The 22005-nt window shown below is 40.3% G+C and overlaps 2 protein-coding genes and 1 long non-coding RNA gene across 4 annotated transcripts; 1 reads left to right on the top strand and 2 right to left on the bottom strand.

The window, feature by feature from the left end:
• Positions 1-367: 367 nt before the first annotated feature.
• Positions 368-21445, top strand: rassf4a (Ras association domain family member 4a). 2 transcript variants are annotated; one of them, XM_078799367.1, is made up of 12 exons: positions 368-457; positions 7298-7366; positions 8702-8777; positions 14290-14396; positions 15005-15084; positions 17709-17875; positions 18282-18383; positions 19180-19260; positions 19346-19397; positions 19520-19641; positions 20754-20851; positions 21076-21445. In XM_078799367.1, exons 2-12 carry the CDS (start codon positions 7314-7316, stop codon positions 21137-21139), a joined length of 1002 nt encoding a protein of 333 aa, XP_078655493.1. In that variant the 5' UTR covers positions 368-457; positions 7298-7313; the 3' UTR covers positions 21140-21445. The 2 variants fall into 2 exon arrangements, with proteins under 2 accessions (XP_078655493.1, XP_057914316.2); XM_058058333.2 differs by lacking the exon at positions 19180-19260 and having other exon boundaries at positions 21076-21427.
• Positions 3521-5451, bottom strand: LOC131107888 (C-X-C motif chemokine 11-like). Its single transcript, XM_078799406.1, has 4 exons — positions 5296-5451; positions 5049-5166; positions 4882-4965; positions 3521-3976 (listed from the first exon to the last, which is right to left on the bottom strand). The coding sequence occupies exons 1-4, from the start codon at positions 5360-5362 to the stop codon at positions 3862-3864; spliced, it is 384 nt and encodes a 127-aa protein (XP_078655532.1). The 5' UTR covers positions 5363-5451; the 3' UTR covers positions 3521-3861.
• LOC144902153 (uncharacterized) lies at positions 12533-13685 on the bottom strand. Its single transcript, XR_013630454.1, has 2 exons — positions 13206-13685; positions 12533-13081 (listed from the first exon to the last, which is right to left on the bottom strand). It is a non-coding gene; the product is annotated as an uncharacterized LOC144902153 (long non-coding RNA).
• Positions 21446-22005: the final 560 nt, after the last annotated feature.

The raw sequence follows: 22005 nt of genomic DNA, 5'->3' as shown, positions 1-22005 counted from the left end.
ACACGGTCACAGTGGATTCATCCTTTATTCCAGAGAATGGGAGCAAAACAGGAAAGGGTTCGACTAGTGTGCTTGACTTGACTGAATTTGTACAAATTGGTTTGTTTGTCAAGTAAATCACAAACAACTGCAAGGCATATAGTACATAAAACACATGTAAATAAAGCTTCAAATGAAATTGTTTGATTGAAAAAGGCAATGCAGGACATGTTGTCAGTAATGAGATGCAAAACCCCCCAGAAAGATCTTGATTAAGAAGGAACAACGCTAATACCACAAGCCCCGCCTACACTGCCCGATGATTGACTGAAGCTCACTAAGGCGACCTCTTATTGGTGCATTTTGCTGTCAGTTTGTTAGTCCCGGCTCTCAGACAGCACACCACCAAGGGGGCAAAAAGAAGAGGACTGGTCAAAGATAAGCAGGATATTCCACACGGAAGATCTTTACTGCTATGGTAAGCTGATACGAAAATATTTCTTTATATATTGTACCAGATTTACCAGTAGATCAAAATTTCCGCGATAAAATAGAGAATGTTTACTTAACAAGAGGTGTTGAGAAGTTGGATGCATTATTATTAGAATGTGCGGTTTCGTCTTCCCGTTTCTCCTTGTTTTATTGTGGTTTAAGATGTGATTGTGCCATTATGATATGATTTGCTTTACCTTGTGCTGTTTGTGCGTGTTGTGGGGCTCCCCCGTGTATTTTTACTCACGGGCATGAATGATGATGATAATGATGTTTGGACTCCGTTGCCTGCCAGTGAAGGTGTGATAATTGGGTGCAGTTCTCGCGATGCTTCTTTGTCCACACAGGAACACAAAGGAGAATTCATGCACCTTTTCTTCTCTCCAACCTCTCTCGACCGGCTGCCCCCTTCTACCTGAATTATTCATAATAATGGTGACAGACTGCTATCCCATTAAAAATGTGTAAATATGCATGAGGGACAGACTGACCATTCCATAATGTACATACTTTGGGTGCTGTTTATTCAACATATAGCCTCGATATGTTGAATGCATTGTTAAGGAGTTTAATTTCAAGTTAAGGAGTAATTTAGTTACAGTATGAGAAGACTAAGGACAGCAGTCAAACAGAGCAACACATTCTTGTGTCTTCAACCAAAATAACAATATTGTATACCTTTAAGGCTGGCCTACAGCTTTCATATACAGTGCTGCATCATACCCCTTTTGTAATATGTATTTATGTATGCGATATGACTTCCATGACTTCCAAGGATAGATCCGAATGGCAATGGAATTCAAATGCATTCAAATAATACTGATGTTTGTGATAAAACAAACTAGATCTTGTATCAGCCAGTATCAGAGTAAAGAAGTGTAATATGTTGACCCAGTTTTCTGGTGTCATAACCAGGAGAGATTATGATCCATGTGATCAGCGTGGAGTAAAACTGCCCTGTAGACAAAGTACTAATTATTAGTTTTTTGTACTTACAACCCTCAACACTAGATGGCAGCATTGGACCATCAAGGCTTTGCTTGGCTTTAGGGCTTAAGTGTTATTCATCCATTCTTTTTCTCCGCCCTTATCATCAGTAGGATGGCGGGTATGCTGGAGCCTATCCCAGCTGTCTTCGGGCAAGAGGCAGGGTACACCCTGGACTGATCGCCAGCCAATCACAGGGCACATATAGACAACACACTCATATTCATACCTATGGACAATTTAGAGTAACATGCATGTTTTTGGACAAATTCTTAATGAACACAAGGCACGCCGGTCAACTCCCGATTTTGCCTTCAGAAAATAATTAAGGGATTATTTTAGGACTGTACCAACATGTTAACAACATGTTCACATCATTAAGTGACATGCACGTGTGTAAAAATAAGAACTGACCGAAAAACTGACGTTAAGAGTGGAAGATACCGAAGACCCATGCATGCTGAGTTCATGTATTGAGCTTTTTTGGCATTCGTATCTGTCATAAAAGAGAAAAGGTGCATTAATCCCTGTTAATATTAAAAAGAAAACAATATAATGTAGTGGCAGAGGGAGATGCCTGCTTGTACAAGGAAAATGACTTTCATCACTTACATTTAAAATCAGCTGTTGTGCAGTCACGTTGTTGACTTTAGTAATATTGTAATGAGCATCCAGGATGAATGACGGCCGTCTTGCTAACGTCAGTGCAGCACGAGTCCTCCAGTTAAAGCCTAGCATTTGTTTGTGATTCAGCTTGTTAAGTGAAATAAAATAATGAATTGTCATCATTCAGAAATTAGATCGAGATGCAGCTCACTTTCCTACATTGCGGTAGGATCCATTTCTGACTCTATGGTTATCATCACAACTTTCCCTCACTTGTACCGTTCTGTGGTGGCAGCACAAACACACACACACACACACACACACACACACACACAGAAAAACAAAAAAGCAAAAGAATATTTAAGTAGCATAAGACACACGTGGGCTGCACGGCGGACGAGTGGTTAGCGCGCAGACCTCACAGCTAGGAGACCAGGGTTCAATTACACCCTTGGCCATCTCTGTGTGGAGTTGCATGTTTGCATGTGTGGGTTTTCTCTGGGTACTCCGGTTTCCTCCCACATTCCAAAAACATGCTAGGTTAATTGGCGACTCCAAATTGTCCATAGGTATGAATGTGAGTGTGAATGGTTGTTTGTCTATATGTGCCCTGTGATTGGCTGGCGACCAGTCCAGGGTGTACCCCGCCTCTCGCCTGAAGACAGCTGGGATAAGCTCCAGCACCCACCGCGACCCTCGTGAGGAAAAGCGGTAGAAAATGAATGAATGAATGAATGAAGATAAGGTAATCCTGATAATGAGAGCATTTGCATGATATTTTTCAAGAAAACGTAGCTTAATCCTCAAATTGCATGACTCTTGAGGCCTTGTGACCCAAAGATCTGACTGTTGTTGCCATTCATCTACAGTCCATACCAAAAGTCCCAAAATCACTGCCACAGCTGTGACAAAAGGACCTTGTTGACCAGCCGACTTTCACTTTCATTTACTACCACCATGTGCTCTTGGCAATGACTGATGACAGTTTCGCAAGAGTCCACTTATCACCAAAATCAGTTTGCACACGGAAAATATGACAGGTTACAACACGAGCTTTAATGCTTCCCTTTCTTTTATGAAGATCGGTGCAAAATGGTTAAGTGTGTGTGGCCGCACAAGAATGTAAGTAGGCGGGTTCACCGCCATCACAAACAACTCGCTTTAATTGTTCCACACCGAGTCATCTGATGTGTAGTCATCTATAAAAACATGCCGTAATGTGATCTAAGAACACGCTTCGGAAACCCAACAAGGTGTCAAGCCATGGAGAACTTTCAACCCTCATTGGAAGATTAGGTACTGCGAGACGTTGACCTTCCAGTGACTCACATTCTGTGGTTTATTAACGAAAGCTGAGGTCATGTGACCTCTTGCTTCCTGCCGAGGAAGAATTACTCCTATGTCATTCTTCAGATTCAAAGCAAATACATCCCAGAGCCAATAAATGACACTCAAACACATTGTTAAAGTTGTTTATTTAAAAAAAATCTGAATGCTACAGAACGATACAAAAATAAATAACTAGTGTTTCATGTGCGCAGACACCTAAACACAAATTGCCATTTTCAAGCTAGAATAGATATAACATGTGGCCTCCAGGGCTTTGTTGAACATCAGATACACCGATAAATAAAGCCTTCTGCTGCTAAAATAAAAAAGACAACATTAATTGAAGCCCAAACAGCAGAATCTGAGAAATGTGACACTTGATGTAAAATGACACAATCGCCCTCTTCTTTATGAAAGGCCCTCATCTCCAAGTCCAAAAACAAGGTCAGTAACTTTGTTCTGGATGTTTCACGACTGATGTCTAGGTGAGACTCTCCCGCGGTGTCGAGAGTGTCGGCGCTGACCTCTCCTCCTCCTCCTCCTCCTCAGACACAGTTTCACGTTACGACCCAAAGAGTTAGCCCTAGAAAATACACAACAGCTTGTTTATGCAAATCAATGGCAAATGCCCTCCTATTGTGTGTTTCTTTATTCTAAACAATGTTTAAGTGCACCTAAAGCAAGCATGTGTTCTAGTAACATATGTAATGACTACCACTGTGTTCATAGTGATTCAAATACAATAGGTTGTTTACTGCATTGTCGCTTTCTGCAACTTAATAAGGCAAACCATCTTGACCTTTGCCCTCCTGCAGTATGGGTAATGCATAGTGTTATTATGCATGGAGGTCAACATTCATTTCTAACCTAAATTGGAGGATTAATTGGGGGGTTGACTTGAGTGCAGGCTTACACAAGCTGTTGTAGCCGTATGTGTATATGCATTAAGGTATAGTCGTGTGTGTTAAAACAGAATGAAGCCCAAAGTGAATCATACCCAAGCCAAATTTGGAGTAAAAGTTCATTTGTATTTGTTGAATGGGTATCTTAGTCAGGAGCTGTATTAGATAGATACATGATAAGTTACTTAATACCACTGATTTTATTAGACAATTTGGAGGAAATTTGCACCGTTATATGATACTGGTGCCATGTATGATCTAGAGCAGATGTTTTAACACCTCTTACGGGCAATTTAAAGAATAAAAAATAATAAATGCGGACCACCTGCTTTCCAAATATGCATAAAACAAAAGGTTTGTCAAGAGTCTAGAACTACCAAGCACAGACCACTTTGGAGTGTCTTGGGGCCACCAGGAGTCTGAGGACCACAATAAGAGAAACTCCAATCTTTGGTTCTAATGAACCAAGTGGTTCTCATTTCCTTCGCATGTGTTGAGAAAGCATATGGATCAGTTTGAACAGCTAAAATGTCCAAATTGTAAAGTAAAATTGCATAATTTTGGGGTAAATTATATGTCATCTTACCGAGTCCAGCATCGTATCAGTTGTTTCCCCATCGGTGTATCTGGACTCAGACACACAGGTTCATTGGTACTCTTTAGTGTCACGCTGTAAAACACAAACAAGTTACATGTTAGACCACTGAGGGTGTGAATGTGTGTGTGTGTGTGCTCACACAATACAATACTCACATAACAGTAACCTTGTCGCAGTTAGGGTTCTTCGGATACACGTTGAGCTCCTTCAGTTTGCCCCGGACGGCTTCCTGCGTCTCAGGACATAAACATCTTCCCGGAACAAACGTGCTGTCTGCACAAACACGGTAACGAGATTACGAGTTCACTGAGTGCCGAGCAACACAGGTTAAGTCACACATGCACAGACAAATGTAAACAGCGACAGTACACAGTGGAAACACACAAGCAGGTATGGGCTCACCTGTGCTCAGGACACAACAAGCTGCCAGCAAGATGAGCTTGCAAAGAGACTGAAGGTTGAGCTCCATGGTTGAATACTGACTAAGCGTTGACACTGAGCTCCGGAGACCAACACTGCTCTTTATATCCTCGTGCTCCTCCCCCCACACACTCGGAGTCGGCCGGGCTTTCCACACCCGGAAATTCCCTGAAGCACTTTCCCTCTTCGGATGCTGCAGAGAGCTTGAACATCATTCTTCTACAACATAGCCACTTTAATTGAAAAAGAAACTCATCTAAATTTAGCAGAATAAATGGTTTAGTCTCCAAACAGCATGGAGGATAATGGGTTGGGGCCTGTTAAAACCAACGTTCAGCTTTTCACAATTCCAATGTATATATGACGCAAAAACCACACAATGCATCACCAGAGGAACATCATAACCACGGTGAAGCATCAAAACATTCAAATGTCTGCTAGAAAGCTGAAGAGGAATTTCACCTCTCAGCATGACAATGAGCCCAAAAATAGAGCGGAACCTCCAAAGCGGATTGTCCCAAAAGTTGTACAATTTTTGCGGAAAAATAAAAAATTGCAGTTTAAACCATTCTAGTGCATGAAATCACAGTAGATGCAGTATTAGTGTATCTTGTGAGAGGTCAGCTCAGTGAACATCTACATGCTAAACTCCAGTGCAAACTCCAATGGGAACTGTGCAATGATAACAATAATGTTTGCTTAAATATCAATGAATAGCTTCAATAAAAAGGTGACCCTGATGAAACCAGCTTAGTACTTTACATGTTTGTTTCTTGTTCATTGTGCATACATGATGGGCCATATTATTTCTTGAAATCACTTATTTGTGGTCTCATTTTGCTTACATTAACTTTCTGTCACTGTGAACTAATTGCAAGCTCTCGCTAACAGATGTTTTCTAAAGGAGTGTCAATGTAGTAGCTGGCTGGTAAGGAGAGCGGTGTTTAGGCTTTGCCAATGGGTGTCACAGCATGTTGCCTCTTGGATTGTTGGCTCTGTGTCAACAAGAGCATGTGATTTATCCTAACTGCTGGTCTCTTGCTCTTACTGGAGCCCAGCAGGAACACCATTATCTGCCATATGCCACTTCTCTACACTTGGATCTATTTGCATCTTGCCAAATATGCCAATTCATTCATTTATCATTATCTTATAATTTATTGATTAATCAATATCCTGTATTTATTCATGAATTATACAATGTTTGTCATTTTTTTTCAACTCATTCATTTGAATGTATTTTATTATTTTTCAAGTCTATTTCCTATATATTTACATATTTTCTAATTTAAACTGACTATAATGAGCATAAGCAGCAGATGGATGGATGGAAATTACTGTAATTTAAAATAAAACTTGTATTCCCTCTGTCTTTCAACACTGCTCAGGCTATCTAGTTAATCCACAGGGGAACTGCACTTTCTTTTGGAATTTGCCCCATCGTTCACAATCCTTAGGTGAAACATGAAGACACATTTCTTTCCCTTTTCAGTGTATTATAACCCGAGAAAACAAGTGAATATGAGCTAGCTAACAATGCATGTCACTGGGATACACCTGTTTTGACTATGAAGCCCTCTAACGATGTGGCATTGTTTGATATACATACGTACATGCTGTGATCATGCATTAACTTGTACAGTGATGATAACATGTAGTAGTTGCAGTATCTTGATGATTTAAAACACTACCCAAACTTCTTTAGCTCTTTAGCACTTTAGTTCGTCAACAACAGCGGCATAGATACAGCGACAACACCTACGATGTCCGCTCTCAATGGGATGGCTGTGTCTTCCAGCACAAGACGTGTGCTCCGGTCCTCAGGTAAAAATGCTGACGTCTGTTGAGCATCTTGTTGAGCGGTTATCAAGGTCTCGCGTTCGTCTGCCAAGTCTGCCATTTTTTGAGTGTTTGTGAGAGCTATGGCGTTTCCACGACATCCATCGGTGATGTAAAAATGTATTTGTCTTTCTTTGTGCTACAGCTGAAGTCCTGTCAGAATGGTTGAGCATCAAACCTACGTGAAGCTGAGTGCTGACAAGCTGATACCAAAGTGAGTCTTACATACACATCTCTTACAACAATCACCTCTCCGTATGTCACGGTAGGATTATGGCTCCCTCACCGTATTGCAGTTTTTCAAGTAATAATAAATGATGTGTCACGCTCGGGCTTGCGAGCTTTGCGATGCGACCCCAGGATGCAGAGAGCAGGACCAAAAGTGCAGATAAAACGTTGACTTTAATGGCAGCAGCAGGACACCACAACTACCAAGCAAAAGGCAAACCAAACACACGACTATTGACAATGAAGCCACGACTGAAAGAGCACGCACCTGAACTAAATAGGGATTATGAAATTAGAGGAAGGTGCGTGAAAGAGCAGGGCTAAGGAAAACGGAAGGGAACGACCAAGGAAGTGGTTTCAAAATAAGGGCATGGAAACCAGAACAAAGGCAAAGAAGGAAACTAAAAGAGCTGTCACGAGAGAGTGAAGCCCAATCGTGACATGATGGCTGTTTTGTGGTGGACTATCATTTATTATTAGTCAAGAAATATTGAAACACAAGTTATATGTAGTATTCTGGTCACTTGGCAGTAGTAATGTCATAGTAATGCCATAACGTTAGATTACATACTTTCATACTACATGGAGACTGGCCACTGAGCCAGCATAATCGAGCCGTCATGCCGCGGCTTATAAGGCTCATTATGTGTGGAAGTGGTACGTTTTTGCCTTTTTTGTCCTTCCCCACTCCATTTCACACACATTAAGTAGCTGCAGTGTTCTGTGATGTAAACAAATAATAAATGAATAGGAGTGTAAAAGTGACTTTTGGGTTGTTATTTCATGCCTACAGTACTCTAATAATGTTAAAACCCATATTAAGAAAGTCATAAACAGGTTGAAAATATTCAGGTTATTACCGCCGCCAAGCACAGTGCAGTGGTTATGTTTTTATCTGTTTGCGTTCACAATAACTTGAAAAGTTCTGAATGGTTTCGGATGAAATTTTCAAGAATTGTCGGAAATGGGATATGCAAGAACGGATGAAGTTTTGGGGGTGATCCTGATTACAGTTTGGATTCAGGAATTTTGTAAAGGATTCTTTAACACTGCAAGATTGGATCATTTTTGCCATTTTTGCAAAGACTGCAAAGACTGATCCAAAAAAATGTAGGATTATTATTTTGATGTGAATCACAATGGGGGAGGGAGGGGGGGGTCTGTGCTCTCTGAGTGCTTTTCTAGTTAATACAGAATTTATTGCGGTCAGGTCTGGAACCAATTAAGTACGATAAACGAGGGACGACTATACACAGTGATGCCAAGACTGACTGCACTGCGGTGTGAGGGGGGGTGGCCTAATCCTCTTGTTCTTCATCAGGTCGGACATCCTGTCGCTGCTTAGGACCTACAACTGCTACCACGAAGGGAAGAACTTCCAGCTGAGGGCTCATGAGGTAAGCGAAGTACATGTTCAGGAAATTTGGGGAATCTGTTTATCCTTTGCTGCATGGATAGAAGCAGTGCTTCATCATATGGAAAATGAAACCAGTTAAACCAGTGCTGTTGTTCTCAGACAGACAAAGGGGGATTAAAATGGGCCTGTCCCGTATACAAAGTGTCCAATATGGAGATCAACTGCTTACAAACCACAAAAAAATCCCCATTTCACTCAAGTTAATATGGAATAAACGAGTGTTCTCCTCAGATATGCAGTTTTACACATAAACCACCGCTCGCCAACTTAACCTTTTGCTGTTGGGTCTGTAAAATTGTTGGCAAGAGTATGGTTATTTGTTTGATAATTGTTCTGTGGTATTTATGGCCAGGAGTTTCCCCTTGTGTTCACCAGCAGGTTGCTGAGTGGACTCAGACTCTATACTGTATGTGTGTGTGTGTGTGTGTGTGGGCAGGCAACAGTGGTCATGATGTGTCCCTCATATTTGTCCCCCCATCGGTCAGACTTAGGATATTGTCTCATTCTGGGAAAGTCCCACACATTCCGACTGATGGCGACCCTCACATGGACTGCAAAATCTGAAAGTACTGTACACTAATTAAAGTTATATTTACTTTATAGTATTTTTACTAATACAATTGAATGCACCTTCTTTGATTTATGTATACCTTCATTTATATTTGACAATTCACAAAGATACAGAGTAAATAAGAACTTTCATCCATCCATTTTCTATGCCACTTATCCATGGTTATGCTAGGTTGTCTCAGCTGACTTTGGGTGAAAGACGGGGTACACCCTGTTCCTGTCACCAGCCAATCACAGGACACATATTGTATAGACAAACAACCATTCACACTCACATTCATACCTATGGACAATTCAGTCGCCAATTAACCTAGCATGTTTTTGGAATGTGGGAGGAAACCGGAGTACCTGGAGAAAACCCACGCACGCATGGGGAGAACATGCAAAGTCCACAGAGAGATGCCCAAACTAACGGGGATTCGAACCCAGATTTTCCAACATATACCTTTTATAAAGTATATAGAGATACAAAAGTATGCAATGTATCTAAATGCATTTGGCTCTTTCCGAGGAACACAATGGTGCTAATTGGCTTATTTATGTCATGGATAAGACACATCAGAAGCAATAAGAGATGATAAATGTAGAATGAACACATTGGTTTTACATCAAGTTAGCTAGTCTATAATGAGCATGAACAGTTCAGGTAACCAAATATGGTTCTGTGCCCAATAGAGTGATACACAAAAGGCTCATTCTGGGTGCCGAGTGCCATGAGACGTTGATTGTTGTTTTTCACACAGTGTATTTTAACCCTGTTGCCGTCATACAGAAAGGAAACTAGTCATAATTGTTACTTTCAGGATAAAATTGTCAGAGTCAAAGTTCCACTCTGAGTAAACAGGACTACTGTGAGGTCTTGTTTGTAAAGTTAAAGCTGACGAGTCCTGTGTGAAAGGAGGTCAGGGGAGCTGGTGAATAACACTCCAATAATGTCGTTTTTTTTTAAGGTGAGGTCATGATCACGTTCACTGGGTGTAGTCAGATGATCTTTTAGTCAGGTTGTATCAGGTGCTGTGGTGCTTTGTTATTGCAGGAAGAGCCCAGACACTTTTTGGAATCAAGAACAAGCCCTTACATGTTTGCTTTGTATGCGTGTAACTGTAAGGCTCATAATGATGAGGAGATTCATTATGACACAGATTCCTTTGCTAATGTATTGTTCGTATATTTTCATTCATTGAGCGATTCTTTGTTTTGCTATTAGTTCGGATTCACCAAAAAACATTTTAAAGCACGGTGTTTTCAAGGTAAACAGTATGGTGAATTACTGGAAGAATCATTGGGCAAAGTAGAAAGTGACAAACATCAGAAATGTGTGATTGAAGCCGTATTATACATCTATATTCATCAATAAACGTCCTATATCATTCATCAAGCAGGCTGGCTGTGCATTTAAATTAAACGTGTGGAAGAAACTGAAACTCAAATGTGTTCGGACCGTTAATTAATTTCTGTGAGTTTATCCCCCTCTGGTGGCTCTGTTAGGTACTAAAAAAGAAAGACACCATCCGTTGTAGCACCACTACCACTAAGATTAAGATTAAGATATGCCTTTATTCGTCCCTCAGTGGGGAAATTTGTATTGCACAGCAGCAAGAGTACAGAGTCAGTTAAGCAGTACAAAAATACACAATATAGAAAAATAAACAATATAAACAACCCAAGTATTAACAGAAATCAACAGTTTTTCCCAGAGTTATATACAATACAGTATGTAGGTAATATGAAACCAGGTGAGATATATGACCAGTCTATACACTGAGATCCTGTTAGAGAGTTAATATGAGGCATTATGGAAATACTTCACATAGAACTTAGTATATTGCATTAGAGCCCATAATATTGCACATGGAGGTTTATCAGATATTGCACAGTGAATGGGGTCTGGAGTAACTATACTGACTAAAAGCAAGTATTACACAGATGTACATAGCAGTGTAGAAGTCTATTGTGAGCGGTGCTGGTTGTACAGCCTGACAGCTGCAGGAAGAAAAGACCTGCGATATCGCTCCTTCACACACTTGGGGTGAAGCAGTCTATCGCTGAAGGAGCTCTCAAGTGCTGTCAAAGTGTCCTGCAGGGGGTGGGAGTCGTTCTCCAACATGGATGATAGCTTAGCCAACATCCTCCTCTCTCCCACCACCTCCACTGGGTCAAGAGGGCAACCCAGTGCAGAGCTGGCCTTCCTGATGATCTTATCCAGTCTCTTCCTATCCGCAGCCGAAATGCTGCTGCCCCAGCAGACCACTCCCTGGAAAATGGCTGAAGCCACAACAGAGTCATAGAACGTCTTGAGGAGTGCCCCTTGCACTCCAAAAGACCTCAGTCTCCTGAGCAGATAGAGTCTGCTCATGCCCTTCCTGTAAAGTGCTTCCGTGTGATGAGTCCAGTCCAGTCCAGTCCAGTCCACTAGATGGCAGTATTGCTGCAGGTTATAAGAATTCAATCATAACAGCAAATATTGTATTAATAAGCATTTTGTAAGCACTGACAAATAACGTTTACAAATAAATAGATATATATATATATACATATATAAGAATTTATTAAATTATAAAACCATCATTATCATCATCATTTTTTGGATGAATTGTCAGAATGTTTTACTGTTTAATTTTGATATTTGCCTTAATTTTTATCAGAATATATTTTACAAATGTCTAGGTTTACACTGAAAATGGGTTAGCATTATAATGTTGGATGATAAAAAAAAGAAACTGACAATACTGTTGCATTATAAAATAGGAAATTACTATTTTAAGAGCTAAAAGACCATGAGAGATCATAACATTTATTTATTTTTTTTAGGATTAATTGAAAAAATAATCAACTGGTTAATCGATTATTAAAATAATATTTAGTTGCAACCCTAGATTTGTTTTCACATTGAGTTTATTACTTATTTTATTTATTATGAAGTTTTAAAATTACTATCAGGTTCAACTTGCATGTCAAAATATGTCTTAAAATAAAAATATATTGTTTTTGGTCAAACATTTGTATGTTTTATTTAAGTCCCGCTTTGGGCCCCATTGAAGTAGTGTTAACATTTCAGAAGCAGCAAGTTGGCATCAGTATCAGATAATAGTTATTGGCCTTTTTGGGGCTCAATAAGTGTTAACGTTGAAATGTAAGTAAGTAAAAAAAAGTGGAATAAATGGAATCATTTCAGTATTTTAATAGAACCTGTATCGTATACTTCTTTAAAAACAATGTAAACATGTGATCCTGCATCCACAGTGCATACAAATAAATACTTGTTCATTCCTTGTCCATCCATCATTGAGATGACGTGCGCCTTCAAAATGTCCTCCCCTTCAAGTCCTTATCCGACCAAACAGCCAGTCCACAGGGTCTTTACCCCGGCAGTCTTGTTGTCTGCTGCTCCTAAGGGAACCGTCCTCTAAGGTACTCCCGCCCAAAGAAGGTGTGCAAGTCCTGTGGGTGCGTGGTGAACCGCGAGAAAGTGAGGATGAAACGGAGTGTTTCATTTGAGCCTTGGACAACTGGCTCAGCCTGGTGGACCTCTGGTGTCTCAAGGGGCCTGGGCTCAGGCCCCCCACGGGACGAGCGAGAGCTTCGATGCTGGTTATGTAGTCTTCCAGTGACTGGGAGGGCTGGCAGGCTGCAGGGTGCAGAGGGGAGTCCTCGAGTGTCTCAATGATGGTGGGCAGGAGAGGCAGGGAGAGTAGCAGACGCTTGTGTGTCATTCTGGGGAAGGAAAAGAAACCATATTGCTTATTAATAATCACATTAGCACATGATTATACTAATGCTAATCTCTTTAAAAGTATGGAATATAGTTGAAAAAAAGTATAAAAAGAAGCTTCCTCACCTTTGTTGATGCACTTGTGGTTGTGATATAAAGCAGAGTGAAGTGTTGTGGACTCAGTCTTGAATGTCTGAGGTCCACAGCTTGCATGGCAGCTTTATAGAAGCAGCCTCCAACAGTGATTAGGCGTGACGGCTAAATATAACTCTGCCGACCTTACTCACATCTTTGAGCGTGTGGTTGTATGTGAGAGAGACCGAAAGCGAGAGGGTGTGTTCATGGCTGTTCCGGAAACCTTGGAGCAGTGTGTTCGCAGGCTTGGCCTCATTTAAGTGTTTATGTTACAGAAACAATGAGGCTTTGGGAGGGATTCGCCTGACCTTACACAAACACACAAAAAAGCTGCCTCCTTTGACAATTACTAACATCTCTCTTTATATTTGCACTGTCAAACAACAAAGTCATTACAAGTGGACACCCTCCTGATTATTCATGCACTTTTAACAGCATGTAAACAAGACAGGAACCAGTTTTATAACTTGTGTTCCACACTAAACAAGGGATGGCTGTAGTCAATAACTTAATTGCAATCTTGTAAAAGACTAAAGGTCCAGGCGTATCCATCCTTTAAAGACAGTTTGGTAACACTTTACAAAAAGTACTCAAAATTACATGATGAATGAACCTACCTATCCCTAACCCCCTCCTGAGTAATTCACTCAAAAGTTATGTGCCTCAGTCATTAGTTCCTCATTAATATCTACTGTATTTTTGCGTACCTTTTGTAAAGTGAGACCCACGGTTTTTGTGCTAACATTTAAAAGTAACAATACAATTTTTTTCCTGCTGAGCTAAAAGTACAATTTCACTTGAGTTAAACCTAAATATTTTGCCTCTCTGCCGACGTGATCCAAAGCTGCCACATCTACATGACCCTCAGTGCTTCAGACATGACTTCACCCTTGGACTGTATACAAAGGGCGGGTTCGGTCTGATGACTTTTCTCTAAAATGAGACGCTTCAGCCTGAAGTGAATGTTCCTGCACGTACACCTGACATTGAGCCTTTGTGGCTGGGAGCCTGCAGGATTTCCTCTCTGAGCAACGTGTGTGTGTGTGTGTGTGCGTATGTGTATGTGTGCATGTAGGAGGAGGGGGAGCTTATCCTGGAGGGTTTACTGAACATCCACTGGGGTCTGCATCGACCGATCAGACTTCAAATGTACGATGACAATGAAAGGCTGCGTGTCAAACGGTACGACAGCCCAACTCTTCTCCAGACTGTACATTTAACAGACTACAAACTAATACCTTGTCGGCCAGCCATCCCCATGCTTAGCACTTACTACTTCTAACACAGTAATACATGATGCTGTTGTAACACACATTAACATTTTTTTACCCAAAAAATGATCGAATGTGGATACTTTACAAAAAATGTCCTACATGCCCTTTTCCGTCAATTTAAAACTGTATTAACGAAGCTTAACGTGCTAACAAGTTTTTTTAAACATTATCAGAGCCCTGTAGACATGAAATAGCAGCCCTACAGTCCCCTTTCCACTCCTATTACTCATTTTTTACTCTATACTGTGCAACTCTTATGATGCAGGAAGCTAAGTGAGCTAAGAAGCAAGCGAGCTAACAACCAATAGGAAAACATTTGATTGAAATGACTTATTGTCTTTCAGCTAAGTGACGCTAATTGGCTACCAAAAGGTATTAAAGTGCTGTGTAATTTATAACATACCTACAGTATACAAACACACACAAGTTTATATATACTGTATGACTACGACAAATGGTATAAATATATTAACATGCATTTTTTTAACATTTATATTTCAATGTGTGTATCTATAGGAACAGCAAGTGCATAACGGCAAAGCAGCACTCATCAGAGTCAAACAATAATTCACTCGGCAGAGAAATTGGACCTGCTGGTAAGTAAACATGTAGTTGCTCCTACAGACTGTATATAACTGTACTATCTATACGTATATATATATATATATATATATAGTATGTATGCACACACACAAATACTTGGCATGCGCACATATTGTCACTTAGCACAACGCAGACCATGCAATGTGGGGACCACTCTCACACACACACACACACACACACACACCAACTGCAGATTATACATTCAAGACGGATTGCAGCCTGCTTCAGTCAGCATGTCCAGCAGTGAACCATCCACTCACGTGCAGAGATAATCTGATCACGAGTAGCAAATAAGATCACCACATGTAACCAGACTGAGGGTATTTAAAGGTTTCATCTGGTCTAGTCCAGGTTTATTATGTGCACCATTCACCTCTAAAGCACATGCTTCATGATTAGCAAATAAGTAAACATTTATATTTTATTGATCAATATTCATTGTAACCCCTTGGACATTTCTGGAGCATTTCAATCCAGATTACTGGCTTTAATAGAAAACTTTAATCATATCATCATTTGAAGCCTCTGGCTTGGGAATTCACAACATATTTGTAATTCAACTGATAAATTGTAATTAACTCATTCGCTACCAGACGTATTTTTACGTTATTTTTAACCCGACGATGTATTTACATATTCTATATTTTCTTTGCATGAGAGGCAAAAATAGGGGATGATGCAAGTGCACAAAAAAAGAGATCATGTTCAGTAAAAATGGTCACAAGGTGGCAGAAGTGTATTTGATAAGACTTCAGCATGCATCTTTCCCATGTATTAAAGCCAAGTGGAAACGCAGTGAAGGTCAATTTTAATGCATGCGCACGTGCACAAACAGCTGTATACTGTTATGATATGCTGTGATGTACAGGGTGACCCAAAAAGATGCGTACCCATGAAAATTTCAATTGTGACTTTGATTAAAAAGCTATTTATTTCAAATTACAACCACACATTATTCATTGTCATTCCGAGTTCTTGGCTGCGTCTACGCACTGATTTCCTAGGGCTGCGTCCTACTGAGTCCCTCACTGCAGCAATGTTTTCTTCTGTCCTTGCACTCTTTTTCCTGCCTGAATAAGTTCCCCCTGTGGCTTTAGAACATAAGTTCACTACAGTCCCATGCTCTCTGAACTTCGTAACCCAACTAACAATCGTTGATTTTGGTGGAAAGTTGCGACAATGGAAACATTATCGAAACTGAATCTGTACACTCTGGTATGATTTTGTCGCAAAATAGATCTCCAGGGAGAATATCTTCTGCTGATTTGTCCAAGACATTTTTGGGGCAACTATAGCTGAAAACGATCATCCATAGGTTCACCTTTCACGTCCTGCAACAGAAAAGACATTTGTTAAAAAATGGATTTTTTATCGAATAAAATATGGGTACGCAACCACCATTAAAAGTCACCAACAATTTGAAGTAAGTCTCAGAGGTTATAGCCACAACTGTGTATTGGAAGAGTGTTAGCCAAAACTGGTTCTCTGGAATTTCGTGTTCAGATTAAAAGTGCTTGTAAAGTAACCACATGTGAACGCACCATATAGTGTTTCTGGAGCTTTAATGCAAATGAGCAGAGTTTGTGTATGCCTATCTCCAACAGTGTGTTTGGCTTCAAGAAAGGCTATTGTGTACATAGTATACACTGTAACTCTGCACTTACACGTAATATAAACCATATATCACATACAAGGGTGAAACATGAAGCAGTGCGACCGGAGAATAGACGTTAGCAACACTAGCATAGCTATGTGAGCTACAGTGCTAAGACATTTTAATAGCAACATGATGCAAGGTTAAGATATGCCTTTATTCGTCCCTCAGTGGGGAAATTTGTAAGGTTGGTCTATTCGCTGAAGAAATTAAAAAAGAAGAACTTAGAGCTCTTACATCAGTGGTAGTAGTACATCATAGTTCCTGGCTTTATTTTAAGATGTGTAGCAAAGCCTGGTTTTGTAGTGTGAAAACCCCAAACTTAAAAAGCCACGGTTTGAGTACCTCTTCTCGCAAAACTGGAGCAAACAAGTGAGGGAGATGATAGCAATTTTTTACGTTTGGTGCTCATTAATGGGCTCTAGTGCAGGGGTGGGCAAACTACAGCCTGGGGGCCACATGCGGCCTACTAGGCGTTTGAATCCGGCCCGCCAGTTGCTTTCTAAGTATTGAAACTTTTAACATACAAACTGGCAACGTGACTTGCTTTTTTTTTTACTTATTTAGTAAAAAAAAAAAAAAACAACAAAACTGTAAAATTTAATTCCATAGTTTGATGTGGTCTGATGTTTAAAGTGCTCCTGACAAAAGGGACATGAGAACATACAGCTGATAATTTTGACAATTTTGTTAACTCAATGCGGCCTATGAGTGAAAATATTTGCCCACCCCTGCTCCTTACAGTAGGGACTTCCTACTGTTATATAATTATTTTGTAATTATTTGTAGGTTATAATTCCATTTTGCATAATAGGGAGCCTTTAAAGTCCTCTATTTATGTTTACATTTCTGAGATAACAGATTGTTTATGTTAAATTATCAACCAAAAACCTTGTCTTGTTATTGTAAAAGTGCCAGCTGCAGCAGCTAAAGAGGGTGTTGATATTTCCCTTTATCGTGTAGGTGGGGATTTGGAGGGGCATGAGGAAGAGGAGCCTCAGCTGCTGAGGACCAGAAGTGATGCTTCTTTCATGCAAGTCCAAAGGAGGTCAAGGACAAACACAGCTAGAGACCTGCAGCGTTTACGCACACACAGGTTTTCAATCAATGGACACTTCTACAACCATAAGGTACACAAAAGCGTTCACACATCCGCGTGTATTGTAAAACGTCTGTGGCATGCACACAGACATACTGTAGAGTACACGGGTGCCGGTGCAGGTGCAGCAGGGAAGATGTGAAGATATTTCCTGGGCGGATGTTCCTGTACTTGGAGTCCTCAAGTTTGACAATAGCCACCCATGTGCTGATTTGACTAATGAGTCATCTGACGAGGAACACTTCCATCAGATCCTCTTTGACTGTAATGTGTGTGTGTGTGTGTGTGTGCTGTTGAACACTGTGCAGCTGCACAACCAGTAACTTCCCCTCTGGTCTGGACTTCCTGTACACAATGTTCAAAGCACCTAAGTTCAGAAATAATGAAAACAATGTTACTGACACCATTGGTCTTCTCTTGTGTGACACCCCCCACAGACATCTGTGTTCACTCCGGCCTTTGGCTCAGTCACTAACGTGCGAGTAAACAGCGCCATGACGACGGTACAAGTACTGAACATGCTGCTACAAAAGTTTAGGGTAAGACCAACATGTACTGTGCTGAGGTTTCATTTTAAGTTGAAAGCATTCTCCACATCACCTTATATAAAACACATGCCTGTATAAAAAGCATTCATTTGTAAAACGAATAGCAGGGGTCCTTTACTTACATAATATGATGTTGATGTTGACCTATGGACAATTTAGAGTCTCCAATTAACCTAACATGAATATATTTGGAACGTGGGAGGAAGCAGAAGAGGAGTACCCAGAGAGACCCCAAGCACAGGGAGAATTCAAACTCCACACAGATGTTCCAACTGATGAACCCGGATTTCCTGATGTTTGTGTGGCCAACGTGCTAACCACGAGGCACTGCGCAGCCTGTGTTGTGCAATATGCTTAATAAGTGACTATGTGGTCAAAGAGAGCATTCCCACTTTCCACTGCAAGCCATGCACACTGACAAATGGAGCACATAGTAATTTCATTGGCATGCACTGTTCAGAATGTTCTGAACTCCTGTTTCGATGCTAGAATAAATGCTTTTTGAGCCATGTTCATCTTCCCATAGCTGACTTTTTGTTGTGCTCATTTCGACAGCGAGTAAGTTGAGACCGAATTAAGCATCCCTCAGCTGGTTGTAGCCAAGTTGTGCACTCATTTTACTTTTAATTACTTTTAACAACAATTACATCTACTGTATTTGTATTTTTCCACATTAGCTTTCGACTGGGACTCCAAATTGAGAGCACATGCTGGGGACAAACAGCATACTGTACTTAATAATTATAATTAATAATTAATAATGAACTTATGATGTGAGTCATTCCAGGAAGAAGCAGTGTTTTTTCTAGAAAGGCTTGTAAGGACACCGCTTCAGGCGACCATGTGTCACACATCATATTGCAGTTCTGTAAGAGTTATACAGTATTTATGAAATGTTTATACTGTACTTAAAATTAAGGATTATAATATTTGTAATATTTGTGTCTTTTAAGGTGGAAAATAAATCCGAGGAGTTTGCTCTTTACATGGTTCATGAGTCTGGCGGTAGGTTTGGATTTGAATATGTTTTTTTTCCCTTGTACGTGATGCATGTAGAAAGACAAATACTCCATGCAGACTGGTTAGTAGATGAATTAGGGTGTTACTGATTTCATGGCTGCTCTTAGAGAGGACCCACTTGAGGGATGGCGAATACCCACTGGTGGCTCGTGTGCTTCACGGGCCTTGTGAGAAGATCTCTAAGATCTTCATTATGGAGGCCGACCTAGGAGAGGAGGTCACCTACGATGTAAGTCAGAGCCTCCTTTTTGTCACATTGTAGTCCTGGTGCCTACGAGCGACCCCCTTTGAAATGAGCCCAGACACACAATGGCCTGAAATAATGTCAGGTTAAATTTAGCCAGCTGAGGAACGCTATCCTGCTTTCTGACAATAGCTTTGCTGCTGTGTGCTGTGACGGCACGGAGGGAAACGAAACCATTGCCAGGAAGATTCTCAAGTTTATGTTTGATTTCATTCACAATAACAAACAAAGAAGTGTCTGGTTATGCAATCAAACTGACTGCTTGTGAAATTCCTCGCAGTTTAGTTCTCCCTGCGGTGTGATCAGATGTTTGTCACAATCAACATCGAAGCTGTTCCGGAATGTCTAAAGCAGAAATGTGATTTGTTTCTCAGCAGCAACGCACAACCAAACACAAACGTTAAGTCCACGTCACAACTTGCCACCACACGGCAAATTCTACTAGCTATTAGAGATATACAGTATAACAACTGGGGTGCTAAAAAAAAGTGAGTACCCCTGTATTATAGCTGTGAGCTATTTTTAAAATGAGTCCCAAAGATTTACCAACAGCCTACTATAAATATCAAATATATATATACGTTTACAAATACGAGTATTTGTGTATATTATACATGTATATCAGGAATGCACATATTTTGTTTACAAGGTAATCAAAGTAGTTGATATAATTATACTCAATGTGGCAATAAAGATAATGACACATAATTCCCCAAAAGTTGTGTACATAACCTGAGTACTGGTAATACTGTATGTCAGTCAATTCATAGTAATTATTGTAATGGCACACATGACAATGACATGTTATTTTTTATAATTTATTGAGTTTAAAGGGTGATTCATGAATATTTAATACACTATACTGCATGTCCATACATACTACAAATGTTCTAAACTCTAAAATTATAGATTATATATTTTGTATTATTTCATCCAGTTTTACCATTGATTAAGCCTTGTAATAGTCTCAGATGTGCATCTTTTTTTTGGCCTGTTTTAGGGTACTGGGGCTTGCATTTTCATGTAATTAGTCTGAATTACATTACAATAGATTTTATTTCTGTACTGTACACATTTTTATGTGTTTCATCCCCCAGGTTGCTCAGTACATCAAATTTGAGATTCCAGTTTTGGACAGCTTTGTGGAAAAGCTAAAAGAGGAAGAAGAACGGGAAATCAATAAACTGACTAAAAAGTAAGTGAAGAGTCTCTCATACGGAGTTCCTCATTGAACGTAAGATTACGAGAAGCCTGTCTGTGTCTCCTAAACGTGTTATGAAATCAAAACAACCCTGCAGCCTGTCAATGGAGGCATTGTTAGCTTTAACAAGCGAGAATGATCCAAAAAGTCATATTAGCGGCACATGTGCCTTGTAATCCCCATTGGACCCCAGATAACCTCAGTTTACCCCTCTGCAGGTACATCACTCTGAAGTCGATGATTCTACATCAGCTTGAGGACAGAACCTGTGATCCAGTTTAATCCTACGTTATTATAGTCACATTTTGTGTGACACTTTTAATGATTTTCTGTATATTTATACTTTTGTCATGTTTCCTCTGACTTTGTATGAAATAAATTGCCTTAAAGTTGTTGCATTTCTGTACCAAATAAAAATTTTTTTAAAGTGTCCTGTTCTGCCACAGTAACTGGGGAACGTATTACTATTAGCATTGTTCTGAGTGACCTTTCTGCCGACCAGTTCCCATGAGCTGTGGGTGTGGGAGACCTGATCGGCTTTACACAATGAGGTATCCTGAGGGAGGAGGGCTGTTCCCTTTTTCCCACACTTTCACAAACAGCAAAGTCTGTTGACTGTTGTCATTTTTGCAAGACCAACCTTGACCTTCAGTCAGGCGACCATTATTATTAGTTGACTAATGCAAGTACTTGCCCGAGTGTGTGAGATCTTGACCTGCATCCTTTTCCCCTTGGATGTGACTGCTGCATGGGAAAAATATACAAATTCAGCACACCATGCAAAATCATTTCCGGAATTAAAAAAAAATGCAATAAAGTATATTGTAATTAATTGATATGCCAGAGGACCGCACATTACATGTTGGCCACACAGTCTCCCCGTGTGTGGGTTTTCTCCCACGTTCCAAAAACATGCATGTTAGGTTAATTGGTGACTTTAAATTGTCCATAGGTACAATGGCTGACGACCAGTCCAGGGTGTACCCGCCTCTCGCCCGAAGACAGCTGGGATAGGCTCCAGCATACCCCTGCGACCCGAGTGAGGATAAGCGGCATAGAAAACAGATGGATGATATGCTAGATCTGAAATTAAAGCAGGAAGTGATCTTATAGATTAAATGATGTATCCACCCTCAAGTATAACAATG

This window comes from Doryrhamphus excisus, linkage group LG20 (assembly GCF_037039965.1).
Source record: "Doryrhamphus excisus strain RoL-2023G ecotype Guam linkage group LG20, RoL_Dexc_Guam_v1.1, whole genome shotgun sequence".
NCBI classification, from domain to species: Eukaryota; Metazoa; Chordata; class Actinopteri; order Syngnathiformes; family Syngnathidae; genus Doryrhamphus; species Doryrhamphus excisus.
This window is presented reverse-complemented; position numbering and strand designations above follow the sequence as displayed.

Bases quoted from the DNA above. Each gene is read 5' to 3' on its own strand.
- rassf4a (XM_078799367.1), top strand. From the start codon at position 7,314: ATGGTTGAGCATCAAACCTACGTGAAGCTGAGTGCTGACAAGCTGATA. The intron at 19,261-19,345 runs GTAAGAGTTATA...GTGTCTTTTAAG, and splicing joins ACACATCATATTGCAGTTCT to GTGGAAAATAAATCCGAGGA. The intron at 20,852-21,075 runs GTAAGTGAAGAG...ACCCCTCTGCAG, and splicing joins ATCAATAAACTGACTAAAAA to GTACATCACTCTGAAGTCGA.
- LOC131107888 (XM_078799406.1), bottom strand. From the start codon at position 5,362: ATGGAGCTCAACCTTCAGTCTCTTTGCAAGCTCATCTTGCTGGCAGCT. The intron at 4,966-5,048 runs GTGAGTATTGTA...TGTGTTTTACAG, and splicing joins TGCGACAAGGTTACTGTTAT to CGTGACACTAAAGAGTACCA. The intron at 3,977-4,881 runs GTAAGATGACAT...TGTATTTTCTAG, and splicing joins CTGATACGATGCTGGACTCG to GGCTAACTCTTTGGGTCGTA.